Source organism: Passer montanus, unplaced genomic scaffold, assembly GCF_014805655.1.
Source record: "Passer montanus isolate IOZ18808 unplaced genomic scaffold, ASM1480565v1 scaffold18, whole genome shotgun sequence".
NCBI lineage: Eukaryota > Metazoa > Chordata > Aves > Passeriformes > Passeridae > Passer > Passer montanus.
Genome location: NW_024365381.1, coordinates 10,195,295 through 10,208,138, shown reverse-complemented (window position 1 = coordinate 10,208,138; position 12,844 = coordinate 10,195,295). Strand labels below are relative to the sequence as shown.

Below are 12,844 nucleotides of genomic sequence, written 5' to 3'. Positions count from 1 at the left end.
AGGGCAGTATTGCTTGTACTAGGACACAGATGGTGTTTTATTTCTGACCTGATAGATCAGCCCTTGATGTTTTAGTAGGAGCAATTTCAATAGCATGCATTTGTGAAAAGACAGTAGGAAACCTTCACCAGAAACACTTGATATGGTAACTTGAGTGGTTGGTTATTAGATGAAGTTGGAAAAAGCTTAATATGTTGAAAAAGAATAAATTTTCTCAAGCACTTTTGAAATTCTAAGGATGCTTTGCTGTGTGCCAGTTTAACTTGTTCCTGTGTCAATTGCTTTATGTTCGGTTTGAGATTGGTACCAAACACCACCTTCAGCAAAAGCGAACATGAAAATCACTGATGAAGAGGGAAAGTTTTTTGGTTTCTGTTTAATTTACTGTACCATAATCTCATCTTCTTTTTGCTAAAAATGTTAATATGAGCAGTGCTTCTATTTAATAATGTTCACATTAAGGACTTTTCTCCATCAGTACTCCTGAAAGTATTTTATTTGGGTTGGAGCTTTTATGTTATGTTGCTCTGTACGTGAACTCTGCCCACATGGATTTTAGCTTGCTGTAAAAGCACTGGTGCTTAATTTCTGCTATAACGATTAAATCTCTTACAGAACAACTTATGTCCGAGAATTGCTGATGTCATGACTGTCATTCACTGGTTGCTATGGAAATTAAGTAGGAGTGCATTCAATATTAATACTGCATTCTTGCTATGTGCATTTTCCTGATGGAAAAGTACTCACTTTCTCCAGGAATTCTAGCTGCAGCAATCCCTGTGACAAGAAATGCTCTTTGCAAATATGTCAGAGGTACTCCTTTCCTTATTGTTCTCAGTCATCATCCACCACAGTATGGCTTAGGCAGTTCTGTGGATCTCTGTGTACCCAGTACTTACATGTCCCAGTCCTTGAGTGTGTTTGTGATAATGTGCTGTCATGGATTTGCATGAGATTTTACTTATATAGGACAGTCTCTGCCCAGGCACTTCAACAGTATGTTTCTTCTCCTTTAGTTTGAACAGGAGGTTCCTTTCAAAGATCCAGAAAGCTTCTGTATAGAAGTGTGGGATTGGTGTATCTGCTTTAAAGTGGTTTCCATGTAATCCTTTTCCGGTGATGTAACAACAGAGTTTAACAATAATTTATTTTTCTGAAGTCCTGACTTCTGGTGTTTAACTTTCCTTTCTGACTCTTAACTAGTAGCTGCATTTCCTTTATTAAATTTTGAAATGTCACTCATAAAATGCTGCTGCACTAGTAAGTTGAGCCAATATATCAAATTTAAGGCTAAGCTGAGATAGATTTACAATTTAGCACTTCTGTTTAAAATATAAACACTGGAAGAGGTTTCAGTTTTGACAGTTTCTTGCCAGTCTTCTTGAGGAAATATTTTTGTCTTTGATTACAATCCATTAAACGCCAGATAAATATTGCAGCACAGGAGCTGTGTGTATCTACTCTCAGACTGATGAAAGAAGTTTGAAGACTTGGAAGGGGACCTGCTGCTTAAGGGGCATTTGGCTATGAAAAGAAGAGGACCACAGCGTTCTGGTTATAGAATTAAAATTTATTTTTATAAGAAAGAAAAGTATATTGGCACGTATGAGCAATTAACACATCACCATTCCATCCCAGAAAAATTAGAAACCAAAGCAAGAGGAATTTTGAAATTGCTGTAAGATGTTCAAGGCCAGTGCTAATGATGAGCTTTTGGCTTCTGCAGAACTGGCTTCTGCAATGGCAAGAACAAATTTTTTTCTCTTTGTATGAAGAGCTAGAACTGTAACATGTAAATGCAAACAAAGTACCTTTTGTCCTCTATATCATAAAGAAGTATTGTGTGACAGTGTAATTTATTTTAAAATTCAGAATTGATTGATGCTCAATGAGGTCTGTGGATTGTACCCCTTTGGTGTGGATAGATGCACTTGATATGTGTAATAATGTCTCCATTCACAGGAGGGGAAGCAGTATTGAAAACTGCTGCTAAACTTGCTGTCTCCAGCAGCAGTGGCATGACTGATTGCTGGAAGTTGGAACATGGGGCTTGAATAGAGGTTTGGCAACACAGGGGAGAATGGTTGTCTGTTTTGCAGTGTGACATGAGGCAATATTTACCCTGTTCCATTTCTCCCTTTTCCAAGCAAAAGGCAGGTTGCCAAGTACAGGGGCTGAATAGTTTGAATCTTCAGTTGGAAACATGCTGGCTACACTCAAGTAAATGAGGTGTGCAGATAGGTCAGGAAATCTGAAAGTTGCCTTCTATATGGATGATACAAATGGTCATGCAAACTAGATGGTTTATTCCTTACACATATTTTTTCCTGTCCAGTACAGACCTCAGTCTTGTTCCTGTCTATACCATTCTCTTCTTAAAGAGAAGTTACTGAACACAAAACTTTATTGTGATAAATGTACAACAGAATTTCTGCATCTGGAACTTCTCCCAGAGAAGTCGCGGCACAACCGAGTAGTTGATGGTGTACATATGTACTTCCAGACACACAGTAATTGCATTTTTAGTTGTTACTGTTTGTGTATTTTTAGGATTAAAATGTTCTGCTTTGTGCTCTGGAGAAGCTAAGATCTTGCGCAAGTGTTGAGCAAGCTCAACTGAGGGAGTACAGTTGCTGTTTTGGCAGCTCCAGCATTCAATTATAAGGCTTCAGCCTCAGAGCTCATTTTGAAAAAGCTCTAAAGAGTCAGATCTTTTATTTACCTTCTAATTTCAGTGCAATTTATTTTTCAAGCTGTTCTCCAGCTGTGAAGGCTGATTTAAATGAAATTCTTCCCAAATTGTTCAATCCACATTTAACTCTGTTTAAAAAAATGCCACATAGTGAGATTTAATGCTAAAGCTCTCTGTCACTTAAGATATTGTAAATCTTTCAGCAGTTCAATGATATATAGAGCTTCCTCTTCTGGAGCATCTTGCCTTGCATGAAAAAAACCTCAACTTTCCAAATTCTATTAAATCTTTGAAACAATCTTGATTTTTTTCCATGTAGTTGAATCTCTCAGTCTGAGGGTGCTTCAGTATAGTACTGTGAGTGAAATGGTTTTGTGTCCAACTCTAGTATCCTAATTAATGAAAGAAAATCTAGGAGATTTCAAATAACTCATGACAGAATAGTCTGTTATAGAGTGCAATTTCTTAATAGGTTACTAAACTTGTGTTTATTACTGCATTAAGTGACACAAGCATTGATTCTTGTGTCATATTTTAAAACCAGTTATTCACTCTTTAGCTAGCCTAGAATCTAAATTGGGGAAAGTTTCTTTCACCTACTCTTACTACAAAACTTCAGAAAGGTTTTGATAGTTTCTCTGATTTTCTTCAAGCGTTAAGTACTTTGAATAAGGATATGAATTTTTCTGAGAGAATACTTCCTTTCACTATCAAAAAAATGATGTTTGGAAAAAGCAGGGAAATTGGAAAAATTAAAGCTAAATGTTTGAGTGTAAAATTATCCATTGTACCCTGAACACTACACTCTTGACATATATTTCTTGCAACTGGTTTCTCTATAGACTAATATTATTCTGGGTTATAAATTTAAAAGCTTTGAAGCTTGACGTTTCTATTCACTGTTGTGTTGCTAGGGGGTTTTTGAAGTAGTGCTTAGTAAGATGAATCTGTGGAAAACAGATTTTTTTTTTTTGACCCCTCTTTGTAAGAATGATGAATGTCTCAGTGTCCACGTAACAGCCTGTTGTTGTAATGAAGACAAACAATTTTGGTTTACAGTTTTGAAAACGGGATGGGGAAATTTCTCGTATCTGGGCATTACCATGCAAAAATATTTGGTCATCTTACTGTGTAGTGTAATTTGGTTTTCAATACTAAGTACATTTATCATTATTCAAAAATTATTTATTCACCATCGTCTCTATATTGATGCAAGGTTTTCATACTATGCTAGTAAAAAAATTACTAAAGCTCATGATGAATAAGCAGGAAAGCACGGTTTTCAATACTTTCCAATGATGTATTTTCCCCTGACTATGGAAAGTCTTGTCTTTTCCTCCAAATTTCTTGTTGTATTATGCCTTTTTGCTGATGCTGGTGCTCCCATAGATATACACAGTCAAATCCCCAAATTCAGGTTTAAAAGAAGGCTGGCAAAGTGCTGGTAATGTCTGTTGCATCAGCTGCCCTGAGATGAATTCAGAGCTTGGATTAATCAAAATCCCAGGAGTTGAAGGAGCTGCTATTAACCTTTTCTCCCCATACTCTTTCCTGCAGTACTTGGGACACGTTGAAGTGGATGAATCCAGAGGAATGCATATCTGTGAAGATGCTGTGAAGAGGCTGAAATCTGTATGTATATTTGTTTAATGAAAACCTTGGCTTTGGGGCTGTAAGCATTACTGGAAAAGGTCTGTTCAGAGCAGTGCTCCAGCTAAAGACTGAACTTTTGACCCATGTTAGGAGAACAGTTGGCCGGTTTGAGAGCACTGCTGCTCTTGGGGGGACGTGCTAATCTGATGATGAGAGGGAGAGTTACAACTGTTCTTTCTACTTGCAGAAACTATTTGCAAAACAAATGTGTAAAAATTCTCTGTGACCTTTCAGGCTAAGTTGGTACCCACATGGGACTTCAACCATTGTTTTTTAACAGCTTCTCCCTCTCTCTCTTTTCTTCTCCCCCTCTCTCTCTTTCCCTCTGTTGCCTGCCACTTTAATAGTGACTTAATTCACCATTATTATACAAAATATTACTTGTTTTAGGATGCTTTTTTTTTCTAATGCACTGCAGCATTGTAGTCGTGCATGAAATAATCTGGCTTGCATCTGCTCAAAGTGGCCTGAAGGCTGCCTAATTCTGACATGTCATGAAGTGGGCTGCTCTTAGTTTGGCTTCTGTGAACGTTTGCTCCTGTAAATGGCACTCGTTCAAAGCTCTTTGTATTTCTGTGGCTCATTTGAAGAGGTCTTGTCATCTCTTTCCTGCAGTAATAATACCACGGAAAAATCCTGCGGAAATAGCAAACTCCAGAAAGGCAGTGATCAGTCTGTCAAGGAACTGGGGCTTTAACATCATTGAAAAGAACAGGGGAAAGGACATGAAAAAACTGATTTTTTAATAGAGACAGAGAACTGCAGTCCTTGTATGACTTCTCTTATATGTTTTATCCATATACATTCTTCAGTATGCATTCAGTGGAAGAAACTGTTGTATCTTTGCAGCTCAACAAAATCCGTCAAACAAGTTCATCAAACCCTTCTGCTGCACTTCTGCTGGTTTAAAATATGTGCCACTGAACATCCCTTTCCTCACCAAGTCTGAGAGCTCAAATGGTTTCCATCTGAACCTGTTTTTCCCTTGTTCCTAGCACACAGCAGAGCATTATAGGTTATCTTTTCTGCCTTCTGTTGTGCTGTAAAGTTTGTGAATTGGTTTAATGCTCTGATTAAAATCAAGTCTTTTCATTCTTTTCTTTCTCAGCTAATGTATAGTAACCTGTTCAAGCTGCATCCCATCTGTTCCCATTCAGTCTGCAGTGATTAGTGATTGATTTTTATTAAAAAGGGCCACAAAATATAAATGAGTTTCTTTGTTCTGTGGATTTAGTTTACGTACCTAAAAGTGCAAGTACTGACCGCATAATCAATTGCATCCGTTTTTGTCTCCGATTTTTTTCTGATTTTCTCAGAGTACTGTTAGCACACCAAATAGCACTGCAGTATCTACTTTGTGCAACTTCTTTCTTTCTCTTCCCTGGGGAGCTATGCTGTGAAGTAGCTGTTCTCTAGTTCATAAAAATCTTGCAAGTCCATGAGCCAGCTAAGTGTAGCTAAGCTTATAATTAATGAGACATAGTAAAAGCATAGCACCCAATTTCTTCTGGAATCTAGATTTCTAGGATTGTGATTTTTGATCACATGAATGACTGATTCAAACATCAGACTTGGATATCTAACTTTATCTAACTTTTACAGTTAGTCAGCATTTTCTGAAAGTAAATAGTTAGATTTCCTTAATCCATGTTATGTCATTATTCCAAATTGTGGATGGCATGAATTTATCCATTCTCTTAAATTAACTTTTTTCTTCAGATAGTTTTGATTTCTTCTGCTGTTTGCTGTCTATGTGTACACCAAATACTAGTGTGCATCTCTTAAAATTGCTATTTGTCTCCTTTGTCAGTGTTCGAAGTGGAGGTGAATTTCTCTTTGTGCCCCAAGAGGAAAATTCAGATTACTGAAATTACTTTGTGTGCTTTAGTTGCTATCAGATGCAAGGTCCATTTGGAGCTGCTCACTGCAATTCAAGCCCTGCCCCTCACCCCCAGTATGTGGGTTTGAAACCAGAGGCATTTCTTCAGGACATCACCATTACAGGAAGCTCTGTTCTATACAAGACACTCTTAATTTAGCAGAAGCCAAACACTGGGTGATATCTCAGCATGTGAGGAATGTGATGAGAAAACAGTTCGTTCTTCTGATAGTCCCTTGCTTTCACATTACTTAGTTATTTTGATGGACTTTCTCTTGGTTTTGAGAGAGTTACAAGTTTGAGCTGCAGTGCTCAAAATAAAAGACTACCTTAAGGGAAATTGGACTTCACTTTTAATGTGGTTAAATCACATCAAAGTGTGTGTGGGCTGTTTTAAACTTTATTCTCTACATGTAAGGTGTAGGTTTTTTAAACCCAGTCAATAAAAATTAGAATTGTTTAAATATTTGTATCCTGTAGCTTCCAAAATTTAAGTTCTGTCTTGTCTTTTCTTATTCTAATAGATATGTTTTTGCCTCATAATTCTTGCTGTACAACAGTTGGCAGTTCATTTGGGGAACTAAAGACTTCTTTTATAGGACTGACTACTGGGTTTTAAAAGATTTTGTGGGATTTGCTAAGAAGAATATATAGAACAGTGTTAATCTTGACTTTAGGAATAGTTTAATTACTGCTTTGCTTTTTGAAAGATGCAAACGAATATCTCTGTTTCTTTATTGTGGGAAATAACCTTTCAGGGGATTTTTTTATTACCTGCTCCTTTAATGGGTGTAATTGTTTTTGAGTGCTGCATCTTGCAGAACTTGTAAACAAGTGATGGTGAGCATTTTATTCAGACATTGCTTAATTGACAGCTGAGTACAAGAAGCCACATTTAGCTCAAGAATCCCTCATCCACACTGTACTCTGTTGTTAGTTTTATAGCTCTGAAACTGCACACCAACAATATTGTAATTTTCTGTCTGATGAAATGACATCACAGCCTTATTAACAGATAAAACCCCCTCATATTTAGCTATTAGTTTATTATTAACATGGGTTTATATTATCACCAGAACTTGCATTTTTCCTTAGTGGAGTATTACCAATGTAGCTTACATTATTCCCTTAGTAGAGATACATGGCTAGCTTTATATACATTTAATATCTGGTAAGATTATTGTAGATGGACATGAAGCTCTAAATGGTTTCTTCAGAACCATTTCACTGAATTTAAAATACTTAGTGCCAACTGGAAAGTAACTTTAAGGGCCTTGTTACGTGTATTTGACTCAGGTGTGGGAACATCATATAAAGACAAAAGTGTACTCTCTCATGTCATTTTGATTTTAAATCAGCTTTAGCTTGTAGTATTGGTTTCTAACTTGCCACTTTTTGTTTTAAATTATGCATTTGTTTTAATATATGTTCTTGTTTTAGCAGGTAAAGAGACATAATTTAATATTTTAAAAAATGCGTTAGTTATCTCTAAACTACATTAACTTAGTGTTGTTTAAAATCCATTTTGCATGATGCCTTTTCTATTAACCTTGTCTAGTTTATTTAAAAAATAATCTTGTTTAACAAGCTTTTTTCTGAGAGCAAAATTAACCATCACCTAAAAATGAGGTAGCTTCTGGTGAATCTCTTTAGCTTTTGCTGTCTTCAAAAAGCTGTTATTTAGTGTAATGCAATAGTCATCGCTCAACTTGGCAGCAGCACCCAACCCCTTCTCATTATGTGCACTACATTGTGATTAATCCATTAGTTCCCCTCCTAGTGTTTCAGCATATCCTGTCCAAATACATAACTGTTCCTGCCTCCAAAAGTGCTTAAGCTTTTCAGCTGACTGAGCTTGGAGATGTTCTTTATACAGTGTCTGAGTTGATGTAAATATGTTACAGATACTTGGTAAAATGAAGCAGAGAGGGACACACCTGCAGGGCCGGGAAATGCAAAGCTGAGATGGACACTCCCTCCTTAACTTGGTGTTTCCTGGCTTTTGTTGCCTTGCATCAGAACCATAGCTTTGATTTAAATATAACCTTGTTTATCAATCAATTCTTCAGACACTGCCTCAGGGTATTTGTGGCAATTCTTTAATACAGTAGTATCAGTGCTGAGCAGGTTGGAATTGCACAGTGTAAATGTGAGGTCAGGGGCTGTCGCAGAGACACTCCCTGTCTCTTCTGCAATTCTCCACCTCCCTCTCATCACTGCTATACCAGAGCTTTCTTACAAGTGAGGTAATTTGGAAAGACAGCAGGAGCAGCTCTGTGCTTCACGTCGGCTTCCCTCACACGCGGAGCAGCATGTGGCTGTGCTCTCAGAGCAGCAGGCCTGGTGAAGTGGCCTCTCATGTGGTTTACTTTCCACAGTCTGGTAACAAAATAAAGCTAGTAAACTAAACTGCATGCAAATATGCTTAAAATTGTGTGCTGGCTTTTTCTTAATGTGAATTGGGCAATCGGTATAATTGCGTTCCTGAAGAAATTTAGGAAATTGTAGTTCAGCCTTTGGTATCTTTGCACTTGCCTAACTGTCTCTGCCTGCCTGAGCTGATTTTAAAGGCTGTTCAACTTATCAATTCAGACTTGTAGAATGAATAACTAGTATTTGTATAAATATTGCATAAAGCCGTGGAAGGCTTTAGAGAAGGAGGTCTCATTTGTATTTGAGTTGTACCAGAAGGTTACGATGATAATTCCTTGCTCTTCAGAGAAGACTGCATAAGATGTGAAGCATAAGAGTAGCACGTAAGCCAGAGCAACAAACAAATGGAATAAAATGCAGCAGTACTTACCCTGCTTTATATCAGCCATACATGCTTCTCCAACATACAGAACATTAGCTTTAGGGAAGAGTGATCAATACAGAGCAAATTAGACTGCAGTTCTGGAGTTAGAACTTTGCATTTCACAAGAGCCTGTGCAGTATTTTACTTGTTTAACCACCATGTCTGCTGCCAAGTTTGGTTTATAATCTAACCAAAGGGACTAAACAAGGGAGAGTGAAAATAAAGTAACCACTTTGCATGAAATTGGGGCTGAGGTTTTCTTCTTTCCACCAATTTCAGGGCAGTAGCTTGTTAGAATTGTGTGTGTGCCCTTTGATCTGCATTTTCATAGGATTATTTTCACATTTGCCTGTCGCACCTTCTCATGGATAACTCTTAAAACCCCTTCCTTTCCCTCCAAACCCTATTCTTGTGTGTGCTTGTTGGTTTGAAAACCCTGGGACATTTTAGCTACCTACAGTAATAGCGCTCGACTTGTCCCCCCTGTTCCTCCAGGAAAGGAAGTTCTTCAAAGGCTTCTTTGGAAAAGTAAGTTTAATGCCTTGTTTGTGCTTGCACTATAAGGAGTTACATCCCTGGTATAGCACTGCCATAAAATCAGGGTGTTGAGAGTGCCTGAATCCATTTCAGAATATTTGCTTCTAAAACAGGCTTGGAAATATTTTGATCAAAGAATGTGGTTTCAAAAGTAACCTGAAACAGAAACTTAAATATCTGTGGACTGTATCAGAAATCCAGTGTTCTGAAGTGATTTGGTGTTCCTGAAAAAAAAAAAAAAATTAACCCTTAAACTTGTGCCAACCTACATCACTTGGGCAAATACCTACAGAACAGTTGAGGTCTGTGCTGTGTCAGTGCTTTATGCTCAGCTGCCTGGCAGCATGAGTTGATCCCCAAATGTTAGTACTGGGAGAAAGCAGTGTGCCATCTCTTAAACCTTCCTTTTTTGAGAACAGTCCCAATTCCAAGGCATATGAAGATGAGATCAGGTGTTTACTTACTATGTTTTCCTAATTTCAGCTCAATCTCCTGTTTCTATCGTTGCTCTTGTTTTCACAAGGACAGTGTCTTAGATAAGAAGGGAAGCAGTTCTGTCCTTATTCAGAATGTGCTGCACTGGTGGCTGGGTAGTTTTGTTCCCACTGCCTACATTTCTGCAAGGCAGAAAGATCACACTCTCTTTTACCTCTCATCTGCTTCCTACCTCTGTGTTTAAAATTCCTCTAAAACCTTTTATTCCAGCTTTCATATGGAATTAATCTAAGATAATGGCTTCTGAAGTATCTTGTTATAAAATGAAACTTTGCTTAAATAGAAATGAACAGGTTTGTAATGCTCATATACATGCTGAAGTCTCTTGAAGCAGATTATTCTCTGGTCATGAATTGGTTTGGGCTTTACTTGGGGAGTGAGTAAGGCTTTTTCAGCTGATCCCTTTTCACCATTCACTCACATAGTGACAGATGTCACACAAAAACATCTGTTTCTCTCGTTCTGGTGTCTTCCTATGATCTAGGAGAGCACACATCTGAAGTGTAGTGGTGGTGGTGAGGGGCTAAAATGCAGAAGATGCCAGATCTGTCAGATTAATGAGAACAGTCCTGTGTGCAAATCAAATCCTAGAGCTGGAATCTAGAAAGACCGAATCCAAAGTGCTAAATTGGAAACAAACAGAAAGCCCCCCACCTCAACCTGATTAGATATGTTAGATTTCTCTCTGCTTGTTGGTCCTAACTTACATTGGGGTACATAAGAAAGCAAAGATGTAAAAGGAAAGGTATTTGCATAGCACTTAGATAAAAATCTTTCTTTGACTTTTTAAATTATTAAGTATGCCATCTTCCCTATTACATCTTGGTTGATATTTAATGACTTCTGATACTTCACCACAGCATTTTAGATTTCCTTTCTCCTGTATTATAATATTTTGACAAAGAAGGACCTACTTCTACTTCAGCCTGTGAATTTCATTAATTAGCACTGAAACCACTTAAATCCATGGTGTTTAGATATCCCCACAGTAGCAGTGTGGCAGTACCTGTATTACAGCTTTGGCCTACAACACGAGCCCACATCTAGGGAATCTGCAGAAAAAGGGACAGCTGTTCTCTTATTAATAATTGAGAAATACTAATAACTCTAATATCTTTTGGCTGTCTCATCTATAATTTCTCCCCAAATGCCTTGCATTGGGATTAATATAATATTCCAAACTGCTGAGCTATTTAAAACACACCAGCAGCTTTCAGAAAGTCAGTCTAGACATGTCTGCCACTTTCCCTGTCCATATTTTTCTCCTTGTAAAATGTAAATATGATGGATTTGTTTTTGGAAACGTTCAAGTGGTTACCATTGAAAATTATTTTTTTAAACTTTAAATAAAAACGAGACGTCTGTTGATAGCTCCAGGATAGGCTTTTGTGGTTATCAAATAAGCTGTTTTTTAGGCAGCTCCTTTTAAAACTAAAGCTTTTCTGTTGTAATGAGTAGTAGTACAGATTTGGTGATCTTTGTCATGTTTTGCCTCCACAGAGTGTATGTCTCATCACACAATGTTTTATACAGAGTCTCAAATGAAATTTTTCTTTATATATACCTCAGGCTCCAGGTATATCTTAGAGCCGTGTCCAAGGATAAAATGTAATAGGCAAAAAAACCTAGAAACAAAGTTCAAGTATGTCAAAAATGCATTATTGGGCAACTTCTGTTCTGGCATCCTTAATACTTTGTTTTCCCCCTCACAATAGAGCAAGGTATCAACACAGCTACTTTTTGCTTGGTTGATGCCCCTCTCTGGGGCACTGCCAGCTTGCAGTGGGGTTTCTGTCGTGCCCAGCCTGCCACAGACCTGCTTTGTCCTCCAGCCTCGTTGTGTGTTAGGATAAGTGCCCACCTGCCCTCCTGGAGATGTCTGAGACTCTGAAATGAGTCCAGACAATGATCTCGTGCTGGAGCAGATAACTGACCTCCCCAAGGGCTGAGCAGCGAGGTTCCAGCAGTGCTGACTCGGCACTGGCAGATCAGGCTCCCGGGAGTCGATGCCACATGTGGCTCTCCTCAGGCACTGCTGCCATCTAAAATCTGTAGAATATAAAGACAAGCTCCAGATCTGGATGTCTAGATGAGTGCCTTGGTAGCAACATTTCAGAGCATCCTGTTCCAGTGGATATTGGCTGCTTGCTTTAAACAGTTCTGTTTGGAGTTGCCTGTAGCTCCTGGCGTTTGTTACACAAGCTGCAATCCTGTGTTGGAGTTCACTTCCCATGCAGTATCTCGCAGCTGCTCTGATCTTTGTCCAGTATGTGCCAATAGTGCAAATGCTCCTATCTACTCTGTAATCACAGTTTACTTGGCATATCTTGCCCAGAATGGAGTAGTACTTTGATTTGTACGTCCAATAGGAACTGAATTGGAGGAGTATGTTCCTTTATGACATCACTGGTAGGCACAGATAACCTGAGAATTCAGAAAATGTAAAAATAATTTAATTTCCAGCAGTAGTAGCAGTGGGCTTGGGGTATAGACTCTAAGGATAAGCCCTTTCAAAGCACTGCATCCACCATAAATATAGAAGAAGGATTTGGGCGATTAAAGTGAGTTTTCTTTTTCTCTTAGTGTAGCAAACTCTTTGGTTATTTTGCATGTGGAACCGAGTGTTTCAGTGGGAAAAAGGGGCTTAGGAAGCTCTTCAGCCTTCTATTTTGTTCTGAGAAACATGAAGTTCATGTGTTAACTATTTCTAAATCCTCTTTTGGTAAAATAGCAAGTGAGGAGTAGCTGTGCTGAAGATCAGCATTGCTTTATGAAGTACCCAGCTCAGTTA

At 38.1% G+C, this 12,844-nt stretch overlaps 1 protein-coding gene across 13 annotated transcripts in view; it reads left to right on the top strand.

Annotated features, from left to right (window-relative positions):
* NUMB (NUMB endocytic adaptor protein) overlaps positions 1 to 12,844 on the top strand; it is an 89,378-nt gene that overhangs the window by 62,401 nt on the left and 14,133 nt on the right. For 7 of the 13 annotated variants that reach the window (XM_039705594.1, XM_039705596.1, XM_039705593.1 and 4 more), the window contains exons 3-4: positions 4,250 to 4,324; positions 9,472 to 9,549. In XM_039705594.1, the coding sequence (XP_039561528.1) occupies positions 4,250 to 4,324; positions 9,472 to 9,549 (153 nt within the window). The remainder of the gene's footprint in view (positions 1 to 4,249; positions 4,325 to 9,471; positions 9,550 to 12,844) is intronic. The other 6 variants (XM_039705599.1, XM_039705598.1, XM_039705604.1 and 3 more) reach the window with 2 other exon arrangements.